General features: G+C 40.5%; 1 protein-coding gene across 3 annotated transcripts in view; it reads left to right on the top strand.

Moving 5' to 3' along the window:
* The first annotated feature begins 7,998 nt into the window (after positions 1-7,998).
* The window catches only part of LOC115140432 (C-1-tetrahydrofolate synthase, cytoplasmic-like), a 58,324-nt gene continuing 49,810 nt past the window's right edge, over positions 7,999-16,512 (top strand). Inside the window, exons 1-6 of one of the 3 annotated variants that reach the window (XM_065026441.1) lie at positions 7,999-9,611; positions 10,394-10,517; positions 10,847-10,931; positions 13,580-13,639; positions 13,737-13,790; positions 16,138-16,274. In XM_065026441.1, the coding sequence (XP_064882513.1) occupies positions 10,417-10,517; positions 10,847-10,931; positions 13,580-13,639; positions 13,737-13,790; positions 16,138-16,274 (437 nt within the window). In that variant the 5' untranslated portion in view covers positions 7,999-9,611; positions 10,394-10,416. The remainder of the gene's footprint in view (positions 9,612-10,393; positions 10,518-10,846; positions 10,932-13,579; positions 13,640-13,736; positions 13,791-16,137; positions 16,275-16,512) is intronic. The other 2 variants (XM_065026440.1, XM_029678764.2) reach the window with 2 other exon arrangements.

Raw genomic sequence — 16,512 nt, 5'->3', positions numbered from 1 at the left:
CACACCTCCAATTTACTCAAATTATGTCCATTAGCCTATCAGAAGCTTCTAAAGCCATGACATCATTTTCTCGATTTTTCAAAGCTGTTTAAAGGCACAGTCAACTTAGTGTATGTAAACTTCTGACCCACTGAAATTATGACACAGTGAATTATAAGTGAAATAATCTGTCTGTAAACAATTGTTGTAAAAATGACTTGTGTCATGCACAAAGTAGATGTCCTAAACGACTTGCCAAAACTATAGTTTGTTAACAACAAATTTGTGGAATGGTTGAAAAATGACCTAAGTGTATGTAAACTCCCAACTTCAACGGTATATGAGGCCAGGACTCCCCTGGCAGCATTGAACTATAATCAACATCGAGAGAGGCCTGTTCTGAGGAACAAAGCTGGCAACAAGATGTGAGTGTTTGTCACACCCTGATCTATTTCAACTGTCTTTGTGCTTGTCTCCACCCCCTCCAGGTGTCGCCCATCTTCCTCATTATCCCCAGTGTATTTATACCTGTGTTCTCTGTTTGTCTGTTGCCAGTTCGTCTTGTCTTGTCAGGTCTTACCAGCGGGTTTTCCCGTCTCCCTGCTTTCTCAAGTTCTGTTCCCTGGTTCTGACCATACCTGCCCTGACCACGAGCCTGCCTGCCGTTCTGTACCTGCCTAACTCTCACCCGTTTACAAACCTGTGTTCCTAATAGTGTTTACTGTTTCCCTGCCGCTCTGGGCACTCACCTGTTCTGTGCATGCAGACTATTTTGTACATCTCCGGTCTGAACCTGCATGAACTTGGTCAGTGCAGCAGCACATTTTACTGCCTATATCTGCTTATATCTTGATATTGTAATACTAATTACTCTTTCTTTGCTGGTCTGTGTTATAGACCTTATGAATACTTTGTCAGTCAGTCAAAAATGTTGTTTCATATACAATTTTTGAACTATTTGTGGAACATCACAAATATACATGATTTTTCACTTACACTATAGTCATCCTTTGACTGTAACATCCGTTGTTTTTCTTAAACAGTGTGTTAGGGTTAGCAAACACATACAAAAAACCCAGTTCAAAACATGTGAACAGAATTCTCTAGGTCAGTCTGCCAGGAGTGAATCCTTTATATTGGCCATGGGGATCAGGGAAAGTGTCTCTGATGCACTACATGCAGCAGTTTGGAATAACAATTCTGTGGCTCAACCGAAGCGGTTCCTCGCTCTCATCCAGGACTAACAGATCATTCCTATAGACCCTTATGTTCCTCAGGTTTCCAGGCTCCACGCAGTAAGTGTACAGTGGTTACTTCACAAAAAGTTGTGCGATTATGCTGCGGTATATAAAGGTCCTTTGTGGTTTAGTACGGTACCCTGCATCACCACTTCATTGTTCCAGACCAGAACAGTGATTATGCTGTGGTACATAAAGGTCATTTGTGGTTTAGTACGGTACCCTGCATCACCACTTCATTGTTCCAGACCAGAGCAGTGATTATGCTGTGGTACATAAAGGTCATGTGTGGTTTAGTACGGTACCCTGCATCACCACTTCATTGTTCCAGACCAGAGCATTGATTATGCTGTGGTACATAAAGGTCATTTTGTGGTTTAGTACGGTACCCTGCATCACCACTTCATTGGTCCAGACCAGAACAGTGATTATGCTGTGGTACATAAAGGTAATTTGTGGTTTAGTACGGTACCCTGCATCACCACTTCATTGTTCCAGACCAGAGCAGTGATTATGATGTGGTACATAAAGGTAATTTGTGGTTTAGTACGGTACCCTGCATCACCACTTCATTGTTCCAGACCAGAGCATTGATTATGCTGCGGTACATAGAGGTAATTTGTGGTTTAGTACGGTACCCTGCATCACCACTTCATTTTTCCAGACCAGCACAAGGGGGAGTTAGAGCACTGATTATGCTTTTGGGTCCTACTGTGTCCCTAATTGACAATGAAGGGCGACATAAACCTAAATTGAAAATTATAATTGTGCACGACTTCAGTATTACTTACTAAAACTGTTGTTACACTTTTATTATTTAATTTTGTTATTTTGCTCTTACTATAGTATTGTAGCCCAGTCCCAACCGGACATCTTGTACAGCACCTGAGTGGTGCAACGGTCTAAGACACTGCAAAGCAGTGCAAGCTGTGTTGCAACCGATGCTGGTTCAATACCTGTACTGTCCTCAACTGGGAGACACATGAGATGACTAATTTAGAATGATATAAAAGCCCCTTGGATATTCTCACAGATATGTTATTAACCCTGTTATTAGCAGGACAGTATATATTGGTCATATTGGTCATGGCTCCTGAGTGGCGCACAATGGGATTGCCTTGCAGTTCTCCAGCTGTATCCACTGAGAGCGTACAAAGTTCAAGGCACGGGCTGCAGAGCCGCGCACAGAGGACAGACTTAGCCCATGGGGAACGGAGGGGACCCCCACCCCGCCACACTGGGTAAACACAAATCAACACTAAGGCGGATTGCACTAGTAATGGAGCTGACTCGCGAAACGTTCCCACTGTTCTAGCTGGACAATAGACTTGCCTAGGAGGGTTGGGAGAAAATTATATTATCAAATGTATTTCTAAGTTAAGTATTATTATTATGTATCACATCCGACCGTGTTTGGGAGTTGCACAATTGGCCCAGCGTTTCTCTCCCTCAAAAAAACATGTTTTGGCCTTTGCAAATATGATTTTGGCCTTTATTCAGATTACAATCGCTCACTTTTGTTTTTTTTGAAAATGAAATAACCTCCAAAATATTGTTGTATATTATCAAGTTGATGGCACAGGCATATAGCCGCACCTACATAAAGCTGAGTGACTCACTCATTCATGGCTTTGGATCAAAATAAGAAGGTACCAACATTCTTTCTGATAGTTTTTAATAAATACATGTTTTGGTTATCCTGACCTGAACACCATGTACAGTATTATAATAGCCCATTATAGGCTATTAGAAGGACAATATACCTTTACCAACACCTCTCTGCATTTTGTGGATGGGGCCTACCCAGTGGCTCATCTGTCTAAGTCACTGCATCGCAATGCAAAATAAGTTGCTACAGATACCCGTGCCTGGTTTCAATTTGGAATCCTTCAATCCTCTATATGTATTTATTGGCGAAGAGTCACAACATATTTTTTCGATATACTGTAACCCTACGGTAGGCGACATGAGTCTCACTAGTGTTGAGTAATGTGCTGTTTAAAGTGGTGTAGATCTTATTTATTTAAAGAGCATATAGAAGTTAGAACTAATATAATTTGAAGCATTAGCCTATGACTATTTCAGCATCGTTTCGCACTGCTCTGAGACATGCACTGGGACTGGTCTTGATAAATCAATGAGATTTTTATTTTGACTGAATCTTCGTTTGGGTATTGGTTCGACTAAAATTATGGTGTAGAAATGTTATGCCTTTAGTGTAACCTTTATTAATTAGGCAAGTCAGTTAAGAACAAATTCTTATTTACAAGGACAGCCTACTCCTTCCTCCACATCGGCGGAATTGAAGCCCGGACTCCTGCGTGTCCTGCCCGTACTACATGGGGATTCTTTAGCTAAATAGCCCAGCCCTGTAGCCTACTCCTAACCGTCACGTTGTACAGTGCCATATTATCCGTTCCATCCTAACAGAAACCCAGAGGGTTTTCCATTTTTCTTGGAATAGAAACACCATAATTTTTATCAAATGAATTAAGCAACATTTCTTAGAATCGGTCCCATATAATATGTTCTTACAAAAAAAGGTTTTAAATTCTCTAGTACAGCGTAACGGCAGATTTCCTCCTCTTTGTCTGAAGCGGTGTAGCAAGGATCGGACCAATACACAGCGTGGTAAGTGTCCTTGTCGAATTTTAATAAGAAAATACGGAACACTATGAAATACAAAAACAATAAACTAATATGTGAAATAACCAAACCGAAACAGTCCCGTGTGGCACAAACACTGACACAGGAAACAAACACCCACAAACCAACAGTGAAACCCAGGCTACCTAAGTATGATTCTCAATCAGAGACAGATAACGACACCTGCCTCTGATTGAGAACCATACTAGGCCGAAACAGAAACCAAACATAGAAACACAAAACATAGACTGCCCACCCCAACTCACGCCCTGACCATACTAAATAAAGACAAAACAAAGGAAAATAAAGGTCAGAACGTGACATACAGCCACTATTGAAGGCTATCAAATGATTGTTAAAGATGCCCGCTGGTGGTCGAAACTGGCACTAACTAACTATTAATGGATAAATAACGTGCCATAGAATTCTGCGGCACCACGCAAGCTGTGCTGCAGTACACAGCAACCTTTAAAGGACGAACCACCGTATATGTGCGGCAATGCACTGGCCCCCCCACCACAGCACTTCATCTCAATGTCAGTTTGCATTTCAGGACACCTGCCACAGGTGCACCAAAAAGGGCCTCCCCACACACATTCTCCACTTCACTGGTTTGCCTGAATGAGATGGATCACATCAAAAAGTGCTCCTGGTGTCCTCTCCAGCATCACCATCATGCACCATGCTGGTATCTCTCCAACCGCTGTTCAAGATACACCTAAAGTTAATAAGTTTAAAAAAAGTAATAGCTATATTTCCTGGCTGACATATGTATCAGAGTTGACAACCTGGTCTAGATTTGGTTTAGACTAATCAGAGATGGTGTATTGTGGCTAACAATGCTCCACCTGTGCACGTCTATCTTGATCAACTGTCTGCCAGGGATATTTCCCTGATTCTGCCTCTGCCCCTTCTACCTCTCCCCCTGTTCCCTCCCCAGGTTCTGTTTCATCCTCTTGCCCTGCTCTCTACATGCGCTCTGCTATCTACATGAGCCCCTGTCTCTACACTGGCCCTCAGCAATCCTCTACGGTACCTTGGACCTCTGCCCCTGGCTCTCCCTCTCTGTGTAGACCTATGTGTGCCATGTTCAGGTAGCAGATACTTCTGAAAGCAATCATTTAAGCAGATTCTCGTTAAAACAATCATTCAAGAATCACGATCACTTTGGATTTTTCTGTTGTGGAAAGAAAACATATTTAATTAATTAACACAAATATACTCAAAACATTTTGCTTATAGGTTAAATGAAAAAAAGCATTTTTGATTACGATGTGCCGAGTTAACTGTTAGCATGCTATCTAGCTAGCTAATTTAGCCAGCTAGCTGCCTAGTCTAGCCAACAGGAAAAACACAACAAAACACTACGGAACATGCAGAACAGGTTGGCAGATTCTAGCTATTTTCCAGAACAGAACAAAGTGTACAATATAATGGATGATGGCTAATTACATAAGATAATTGGATGGGATTAACTGTAAAGATAATCGGTACTGCGGCAGGGTGAGAGTTGAGTTGTAAACATCACTCAGCTCGTGGGCGAGATTACATCTTGGCCTACGTCATCACTTCCCCTGGCTGAGACATCAGCTGCAAAATGTAAACAATCTTGAACTTAAAAGCTCCGGTATTTCAAGTGATGTGCCGTCAAAGCATTGAATAGTTCAAATTAAGACAAAATATCTCTTTACTCGAGTGATAAAAAATAAATGCGAAAATTCATTATTTTATTTTGGATTTACTGAGTCTGGCTTTAAGAAGTGGAGATTATGAGCTTTCCAACAATGCTGGAATGTTTACTGTGCTCCTAATGTTCAGCAAATTGCATTACTATTTCCAATTGGGAAAAAAGCAACTGCACTCACATTTACCGACCATGAGAGCTGCAACACAGATGACAAGACAGTACACATGGCTAAATAGAGTTTCTGAAAGCAAAGATGATCGAAGACATTATTGTTTCTAATTGACGTAAGTCACAATTGAAGTGTCCTGGCTGCACATCAATTCAAAGGAGAGACGAGTGACTGAAGTGACCACCTAGTAGATGTGTGTGTTGGAGAGCCAGGCAGATCAGCTCAATCAGCCCGCCAGCTAAAAGACCAGTGATAGATTGTATTATATTCTGCAAAGGCATGATTATGATTGGACAAGACAGATGAAAAAGAGCTTCATGTGAGATTGAATGTCCATTAGTCAAACATGTTATTCCCGTTTCATTACATTTTCGCCAACTGAAATTAAAAATAATTTGTAATGGTTATCGTTTTATTCAGGGCATCTCATTATCCCCATATTATTATTTACCCTCTTGCTCTTTTGCACCCCAGTATCTCTACTTGCACATCATCATATGCACATCTATCACTCCAGTAGTAATGCTAAATTGTAATTATTTTTGCCTCTAGGGCCTATTTATTGCCTACCTTCCTACTATTCTACATTTGCACACACTGTACATAGATTTTTATAATTTTATTTTTATTTTGTGTTATTGATTGTACATTTGTTTATCCCATGTGTAACTCTGTGTTGTTGTTTTTGTCGCACTGCTTTTCTTTATCTTGGCCAGGTCGTAGTTGAACATGAGAACTTGTTCTCAACTGGCCTACCTGGTTAAATAAAGGTGAAATAAAAATAAAATTAGATTAGATTTTGTCGGGAAAAGTAGGTTATTGACTAATGTTTTTTGTCATAGTTATTGTTGCCAAAATTAACACTGGTGCTAAAGGTCCCCACAGGGTTCTGGTGTCCTTTCCAGCCCCTAGCGCCTACCCCTAGACTCTTGTGGAGGTCTGAAAGGATTGGAATTGGATTGTAAGCCATATGGACAAAATTCCAGCAAGTCTATCAGAGGGCAAAGTGGAGCTATTACCATGTAACCACACATCCTCTCATATCTCCACAAGTGTCTAGAGAGTAGGGGCTAGCCTAGCGGTTGTGTCATGACAAGGCCTGGGTATCATGGCAACTCACTCATTCATGCACTGTCTGAAAATGTTACTAGCCGTCAAATCCTTGCTTCCTCTGCCCTTGTTTCCTTAATGCCTTGCCTCCCTCTGAAACCACAATGGGAGAGAGGATTGAAGGTTCATCCCCTCAGTCCTCCTCCTCATCCAATGCGCTTTGAAAGAGCAGTGAGGAATGAACGAAACAAGGACAGAGGAAGCAAGGACTTGATGAATAGTGGGTGCATGGGCAAAATGCTAAATAACCATAACGTAAGCATAGTGATACAAAAGTCTGACACAAGATACCAACAGGGTTCAAATAGTGTCCAGGGTTAATTGCTGCTCATTACAGCCATCTAGTAGAATTTAACACAATATTATATAATATTATATACAATTGAAATGAATTAAATAGGCTTTTTTCTGAAATTATTGATAAGAACCCCTAAAATCATAGTTTCTATCAATCAAAGCACGTATCTGATTGCCATTCTGAAGAGTTTAAGTTCTGCATAGGTGAGAGCATGAAACATAAATTAAATGTCTTTTTTTGTACAACAGGATATATCAGTTACTTTCAATGATGTTCCCTATATTAAAATGTCAAACATGGACACAACAATTCAATATAAAGATAATTTGTTAATGGACCTTTTTCCTATAATGATAACTCAACCAGGGGACTGGTCCTGAGTGCTGAACAGTGCTGATTACATTGACAAAAAAGTTATATATTGCAGCTAGCTAGCTAGTTTATCTAGCTGCATTATTGTTGGTTTGTTTGCTAATGAAGCGCTTTACAATTTGTATTATGAAAAGTACTATAGAAGTTTAATAATTTTTCCCATACTCCTGATAGTTTGGTTTTTCATTGGAGGCGGGAGCACAGAACATAGACGCAGCTGTCTAGTATCATATCACTTGACATGGAAACAGCAAGAGATCTATTGGTTTCAATCAAGTGTGTTTTAACAGGTGGATGTAATCTCCCGTTAGTAACATTTTAAGAAATAAAGAGACAACCAACGTTAAATTATGCCTGTTTTTTTGCAATCGACCAAGGGTGTCCACATGTGTGGTGGTACTGTTTTCAAAACCACTGTAATTCAGTAAGTAAACACTGGAGGGCGCTGTGGTTCTTAAAAGAGGGCTACTATCTCTATCAAACAGCTGGAGGAGTGGGAGACGACATGAGAAAAAAGGCATTAAAACCAACCAAGCAAAACCAGAGGCAATGAAGTGATATAAATATGTAAGAAGCAGATTGAACCCACTATTTACAGGTAGGCTAATTGTGTCTCTTTTGAAGATTAGCGGTCATTGTTGTTTGTGAACATTTATAAGCATTGAAATTAATGTCCTTTATAATAATTGATAACACATTTATAAACAACATGTAATTAAAGTATTCTGGCTTCAATGCTCAATTCACATCATGGCTCCATTTTGTAAGTGTGTTCTGTTCGGTTCCTCTGACTGAGATGCAAAAAAATGGAGTCAAATAGGTTTAGTGAAAAGTACACATGTTCACTAAGGCAATGCCTAATGGAGCTTTTTATTTGTCAAGTCATGGTTTCATCTACCCAAATACAAACTGTTGATAAGTTTTGTTTCTCCATATTTATTGCCGTTGGAAAATCGTGTTGTTTTTCAGCAACCGTTTCTCAGTAACTCAAGAGGACCTTTGTACTCACTCCAGTAAGTCTGGTCTGGTCTGGTTATTGAATGTGTTGGTTGTAGTAGTGGAGATTAACACCCACTGTGGTCAACACTGAGGCTTTGGTTATGCCATGTTGTGAAACTGGACAAACCTAAATCAGACTGCTTCATTTATTGCAATGTACACACAGAGAAAGAACAGGGTTAGCAGAGCTTGCGTTCGTTAGTGCATACAATGGAAAATGTTTTAAAATGCTTTGCAATGGAACATGAAATGAAGTGTTACTTACTGGACAAGCCGCAGTAGTCCCTTCCTGTTCCAGTCAGTTTTTTTCCTGTTTGGTGCCCAATGAACATGTCCCAGGGCCTTTCCTCGTACGCTGTCCAAAGCTGAGTTCTCGCGGGAGGTTGTTTTGTTGTCTTTGACATGCAGAAGAAGGAGGGGAAGAGAAAGAAAGTTCTGGCTGAAAGAGAAATAACAGAGAAAGCAGAGGGGCAGGCTCCTTCCTGAAAAGAAAGCAACCTCAGTTAATCTTCCTTGGATATAAATCATTGCTTTAACTCTGTGGAAAAGTAGCGACTTTTGGTAGTAAACGAGGGAAAAAAACAAGCTTGGTTGCCAAAAACATGGAATGGATTCTGATTGGCTGGGAGTAGACCCAGTAGTGGGATGGCACAATACACTTCCCAACCTCTGGGTTTCTGTTTAACCAAACTCCATTCCCCCTGGATTTTTGGTTTGAGCCTACGAGTTGCAACTTTCCCTGTTTTACCCTCTCTCTAACCCAATAGCCTTGGCAGTGAGAAATGTATGTACCTAGTTCACGTTCAATCTGGAGTAGGCAGGAATGCCACGGAAAAGTCCATAGACTGTGATAAGATACTGCTGGAAGCCTCCCCAGTTGTGAGAGAGAACGAGAGACAGAGAGTGAGAAAGAGTGGGCGCTACACACACACACACACACACACACACACACACACACACACACACACACACACACACACACACACACACACACACACACACACACACTGATAAGAGGAGTTGCCTAGACCACTATGTTGGAGTGTGGATCACTTGGTGGCTGATCTGGTCCTCAAGAGACTAGATCCACTTCTGAACATTGCATTAACTCTGGTAAGTCATTTTTATCTCTCTTACTTTTCAAATATTTATAATAACAAAAATAATAATACAATTATTGTATAATAATATAGTTGTAATCTGTTATTACATTATAATAAGATGTTGCAACATTGCATGCTAACAATTTCTGCAAGTAGTCATGGTTGTAGTCAATAGTAGAAACTTTTGAGCCAGTTGTTGTATGGGTTTGCAGTTTTCTAGCTTGCTGTATGGGTTTGCAGTTTTCTGGCTTGCTGTATGGGTTTGCAGTGTTCTAGCTTGCTGTATGGGTTTGCAGTTTTCTGGCTTGCTGTATGGGTTTGCAGTTTTCTGGCTTGCTGTATGGGTTTGCAGTGTTCTGGCTTGCTGTATGGGTTTGCAGTTTTCTGGCTTGCTGTATGGGTTTGCAGTTTTCTGGCTTGCTGTATGGGTTTGCAGTGTTCTGGCTTGCTGTATGGGTTTGCAGTTTTCTGGCTTGCTGTATGGGTTTGCAGTTTTCTGGCTTGCTGTATGGGTTTGCAGTTTTCTGGCTTGCACTGGTGATTGAAAATAGGCACCTGGGAACCACTATAAGAGCTTTGTGATTTACATCTGTAAATGAAAAGCGCTCTCCAAATGTAATTTATTATTATTATTATAGTTGTAACTGGCAATAGTGATGTTTTTAATTGTTCATAATGGGATATATGTTGCACTGTAGTTGTAGTGGATGCAGTTCCTTTTTCTGTTCTCTGGGCCTCTTAAAATCCCTTTACCATCTATCCATTATTATTTCTCTTCATTTCTCCATCCAGCCATCTTTCTCCAGTTGTCAGCCATGCTTTCCTTCGCCTCCCTCACCCTCCGTCTAGCGTCCACAGGATGCAGAGGAGGCAGGCGCAACCTGGCCACAATTGTCTCCGGCAACAAGACGTCTCAGTGAGTAGCCTATGACTCGGTGATATCACAGCATGTTGGAGTGAAGGAGGTCATGGAGGTCATGGAGGTCATGGAGTTTGACATGGGGGAGTGCTGAATGTTATATTGTGTTTGTTCTTTCTTATTTATTTTACCTTTATTTAACTAGGCAAGTCAGTTAAGAACAAATTCTTATTTACAATGATGGTCGATGGGCAATGGGATTCATTGAAAATGTTACCAATGTTTCAATGTGGTTGTTTGTTCTACGAGTGTGTTTATAATGCATTATATCAGCTTCATAGAAAGTGTAACTAATGTTACAATGTGGTTGTTCTTGTTCAACACAGGCTGGTGAGAGAAAGGTTGAAAGAGGACTTGGACCAGATGAGGGGCCAGTTCCCTGGCTTCCGGCCAGGTCTGGTAGTGTTGCAGGTATGTCTTTTACCCTTTTCCCATTATCCTGCCAACCCAAACTGTGTCGTGCTTGCTTGGATATTTTCTCTTCACTTTGTCCTTTCCAGCACAATTCCAGCAACTGTGGTGGAGGCTTAATAATGAGGCCGGCTCAGTACAGCTCTTGCTTCAGTTTGGCTCAACTCTGCACAGTAGTGTGAAAGGCCCCTTTGTGTATGTTTCCTTATTTCATTACCAGAGTGTGTTCTTTTGAGCTGTTTTTCTTCACTTAATTCTTTTTCTTTTCTTCTAATTCCACACTTCTTCAGATGAGCTTTCGGTAAATGTGTTGATTGTTTTGCTCGCCTTATAACGATAGGCTACTTTACTGTTGATTTGTTTTCTAACTGTGAGGTTCCCCCTCTGTAACCCTTCTAAGTCTTAAATAACCTTGCTCAAATATTCAGAGGCCCAATTCATTCAAAACAACAGAATATACAGTGAGTGTACAAAACCTTAGCAACACATTCCTAACATTGAGTTGCACCCACTTTTGCAACAGCCTCAATCCATCAGGGCATGGACTCTACAAGGGGTCGAAAGTGTTCCATAGGGATGCTGGCCCATGTTGACTCCAATGCTTCCCACGGTTATGTCAAGTTGGCTGGTTGTCCTTTGGGTGGTGGACCATTCTTGATATACATGAGAAACTGTTGAGTATAAAAAATGTAGCAGCGTTGCACTTCTCGACTCACTCAAACCGGTGTGCCTGGCACCTACTACCATACCCTGTTCAAAGGCACTTCAATATTTTGACTCGCCCATAAACAATCCATGTCTCAGTTGTCTCAAGGCTTAACAATCCTTCTTTAACCTGTCTCCTCCACTTCAACCCCTTCTGGATCTCACAGGAAACATCAGTAAGTGATCGTGGCTTTCACTTGGATTCATCTGGTCAGTCTGTCATGGAAAGAGCAGGTGTTCCTAATGTTTTGTGCACTCAGTGAATAATTAAATGTGTTCAGAGTTCTTTTTTGTTTCAAATTGTACACATTGTTTTGTTGAGTAACATTGTATCCCAACACCCCAAGTAGATTGTTGTTTTCTATTTATTTTGTATAACATCTGTTTTATCAACTACAATGAATCATTTGCATTTAATTATACATTTAGTCATTCATTTAATCTCTACACTTATTCATCAGTTTTTGCTCAGCTTACTCTGTGGTAGGATAGCTGATATACAGACTTGGGAACATGGTACATGCTCTTTATTTGTTGTTGATGTGTAGCTGGAGAGCATTCGAGCTCCATGTTTAGCATTTGAAGCTGTGTAACTTGATAAAACAACATACATACATTATATTCTAGTATTGTTTTGTTATTAAAACCCTATTTGGTGTGTGCATCTATAGATTTGTTTAACTATACTTATTTTAACCTCTACTGACTCCCCATCCCGCATGCGGGAGCGTAATCATCGCCTGACACTAATTAGCATAACGCAACGGACATAAATATCCCTAGAAAATATTCCTATTCATGAAAATCACAAATGAAATATATTGAGACACAGCTTAGCCTTTTGTTAATCACCCTGTCATCTCAGATTTTCAATATATGCTTTACAGCCAAAGCTAGACAGGCATTTGTGTAAGTTTATCGATAGCCTAGCATAGCATTATGCCTTGCTATCAGCAGGCAATCTTTTCACAAATCAGAAAAGAAATCAAATTAAATTGTTTACCTTTGATGAACTTCGGATGTTTTAACTCACGAGACTCCCAGGTAGATAGCCAAAGTTCATTTTTCCCTAAATATTATTTTTGTAGGCGAAATAGCTCCGTTTGTTCTTCACGTTTGGCTGAGAAATCGCCTGGAAATTGCAGTCACGAAAATGGCGAAAAATATTCCAAATTAGCTCCATAATATCGACAGAAACATGGCAAATGTTGTTTATAATCAATCCTCAAGGTGTTTTTCAAATATCTATTCGATAATATATCCGTCGGGACCTACGGCTATTCTTCAACATAAATGCGTAAAACTACGTCACAATGCTGTAGACACATTGGGGAATACGTAGAAAGCATAAGCTGGTTGATAGCACATTCACAGCTCAATAGGGACTCATTGGAACGCAGCGCTTTCAAAATATGGGGCACTTCCGGATTGGATTTTTCTCAGGCTTTCGCCTGCAACATCAGTTCTGTTATACTCACAGACAATATCTTTACAGTTTTGGAAACGTTAGAGTGTCTATCCAAGGCTGTCAATTATATGCATATTCTAGCATCTTGTCCTGACAAAATATCCAATGAGTCCCTATTGAGCTGTGAATGTGCTATCAACCAGCTTATGCTTTCTACGTATTCCCCAAGGCGTCTACAGCATTGTGACGTAGGGAAGAACAGCTCAAAGAACATTTTTTTTTCAAAAATTAAAATACTGCCCCTAGAGTCGCAACAGGTTTTAAGCAAACCAAAATTTGACCAACTGGGGACATTTTTGTCCCCACAAGGTCAAATAGTATTTCTAGGGGTTTAATGGTTAAGGTTAGAATTAGTGTTAGGGTTAGGAGCTAAGGTTAGTTTTAGTATCTAGGGTTAGGGAAAATAGGATTTTGAATGGGACTGAATTGTGTGTCCGCACAAGGTTAGTTATACAGGACTGTGTGTGTGTTTCAGGTGGGTGACAGAGACGATTCTAACCTCTACATTAGCATGAAGCTAAAAGCCGCAGCTGAGGTAAGCACTGTGGCAGAAGAGCGTCGATAGTAACACATGCTAGCTATTTGATGTATAATTGCAATGAGAATGCTAATCACTGCCACCATTTCTATAGATTGGAATCAATGCCAGCCATGTCAGACTGCCAAAGACTGCAACAGAGGATGAGGTAAGAAGTACAGCCACTACATCCATGTTATGTTTTGATGAAAGTTTGGACACACCTACTAATTCCAGGGTTTTTCTTTATTTTTACTAGTTTCTATATTGTAGAATAATAGGGAAGACATCACAACTATGAAATAACACAAATGGAATCATGTAGTAACCAAAAAAGCGTTTAAAAAAATCAACATATATTTTATATTTGAGATTCTTCAAAGTAGCCATGATGACAGCTGTCACTGTGGTAGTAGAGAGGAGTAGGCAGGAGGCAGTCACAGGTTTAGTACTACTGAGTTTATTTTAACAACATAGATCAAAGCGGGAAGAAACTTAAATGCTGTTGTGAAAAAATACATCTTCAGAAACAAAAAGGGTGAACCCAAAGTGCAAAATATAAAGCATTCAGGAAATAGTAGGAGAGATTCCTCTCAGGAAAACAAGTAACATTTGCAATGACTGACAAAAATGGCAGAGGGTGTATATATACAGTGATAGAGTGGGGATTGGAACCAGGTGTGTGTAATGATGACGAGACAAGTCCAGGGTTGATGAGTGAAAGGCGTTTTCCAGCAGTAGGTTCGCCAGCAGCTAGAAGGCCGGCGACACCGAATGCCCAAGTTGGACAGGAGGGGGAGCCAAAGCGAAGGCTGGTGTGACAACAGCTTTGCACACTATTGGCATTATCACAACCAGTTCATGAGGTAGTCACATGGAATGCATTTCAAATAACAGGTGAGCCCTATTAAAAGTGAATTTGTGGAATTTATTTCCTTCTTAATGCGTTTGGCTAATCAGTTGTGACAAAGTAGCGGTGGTATACAGAAGATAAACCTATTTGGTAAAAGACCATGTCCATATTATGGGAAGAACAGCTCAATTAAGCAAGGAGAAATGACAGTACATCATTGCTTTAAGACATGAAGGTCATTCAATGCGGAAAATTTCAAGAACTTTGAAAGTTTCTTGAAGTGCAGATGCAAAAACCATCAGGCGCTATGATGAAACTGGCTCTCATGAGGACCGCCACAGGAAAGGAAGACCCAGAGTTAACTCGGCTGCAGAGGATAAGTTCATCAGAGTTACCAGCATCAGAAATGTCAGCCCAAATAAGTGAATCAGGTCTTCATGGTCAAATAACTGCAAAGAAACCACTACTAAAGGACACCAATAATAAGAAGAGACTTGCTTGGGCCAATAAACATGAGCAGTGGACATTAGAAATCTGTCCTTTGGTCTGATGAGTCCAAATGTGAGATCTTTGGGTCCAACTGTCGTTTCTTTGAGAGATGCAGAGTAGGTGAACGGATAATCTCTGCATGTGTGGTTCCCACCGTGAAGCATAATGATGGTGTGGGGGTGCTTTTCTGGTGACACTCTCAGTGATTTATTTAGAATTTAAGGCACACTTAACCAGCATGGCTACCACATCATTCTGCAGCGATACGCCATCCCATCTGGCTTGCTGTTAGTGGGACTATCATTTGTTTTTCAACAGGACAATGACCCAACACACCTCCAGGCTGTGTAAGGGCTAGTTGACCAAGAAGGAGAGTGATGGAGTGCTGCATCAGGTGACCTGGACTCCACAATCCCCGACCTCAACCCATTTGAGATGGTTTGGGATTAGTTGGAAAGCAGAGTGAAGGAAAAGCAGGAAAGGTGCTCAGCATATGTGGGAACTCCTTCAAGACTCTTGGAAAAGCTTTCCAGTTGAAGCTGGTTGAGAGAATGCCAAGAGTGTACAAAGCTGTTATCAAGGCAAAGGGTGGCTCCTTTGAAAAATCTCTAATATAAACTATATTTTGATTTGTTTAACACTCTTTTGGTTACTAGAAAATTGTTGTTAGTTGTATAAAATAGTCAAAATAAAGAAAAACCCTTGAATGAGTAGGTGTGCCAAACGTTTGACTGGTATTGTACATGCCCCTATACGGCCAGAGTAGTGTGTGTATTTCAACCTACTTGGAACACACTGGTTGAATCAATGTTGTTTCTACATAATTTCAATGAAGATACGTTGAACCAACGTGGAATAGACATTGAATTGATGTTTGTGACCAGTGGGAAGAGCCTGAACAAGGAGCATCTAAAATATAACATAGATATGGATACAACATTTGGCACAGTTGTGTAAGAGGGGCATTGAATCCTCTACCTAAGCAAAAAAAATACAGGCCTTGAAAAGCATTTGAAATATAAAAAATCAAGCAAGTTTGATATTATGATTACTCCTCAGATATGAACTTTTAAACAAGTTTGATATTATTTTAATAATAGGGCTATGTTGTTATTCTGTACTAGCACTTCTTCACCAATCCCTGACCACCACTCTAAAACCTTGGCCTGCACAGGTCCTCCGTAGAATTGTAGAGGTCAATGAGAACCTAGAGGTCCACGGCCTCATTGTCCAGCTGCCACTGGACTCTATCAACCCCATGGACACAGAGAAGGTGACTAATGCCGTGGCCCCAGAAAAGGATGTGGATGGGTAAGTGACAACTCTCACAGGGAGCCTGCATGTGTTACCAGGGGTTGGAACCTAAATCATTTTCCAGTTGTTTTGTTCTGAACAAAACCATTATTATTTTTTTCCCGTTTCGACCAGCAAAATAAGGTTCTGAACAAGTTCGAACTCCCCAAAAAAGTACCGGTTCATGTAGTTCCTTTCTGTCCTTTTTAAACCTCTGAAATCCTTCTCTGAATTAGGCCCACATAATTATACCTAT

Source organism: Oncorhynchus nerka, linkage group LG13, assembly GCF_034236695.1.
Source record: "Oncorhynchus nerka isolate Pitt River linkage group LG13, Oner_Uvic_2.0, whole genome shotgun sequence".
Lineage (NCBI taxonomy): Eukaryota > Metazoa > Chordata > Actinopteri > Salmoniformes > Salmonidae > Oncorhynchus > Oncorhynchus nerka.
The sequence above is the reverse complement of the archived record's forward strand: the minus strand, read 5'-3'. Positions and strand labels throughout refer to the sequence as shown.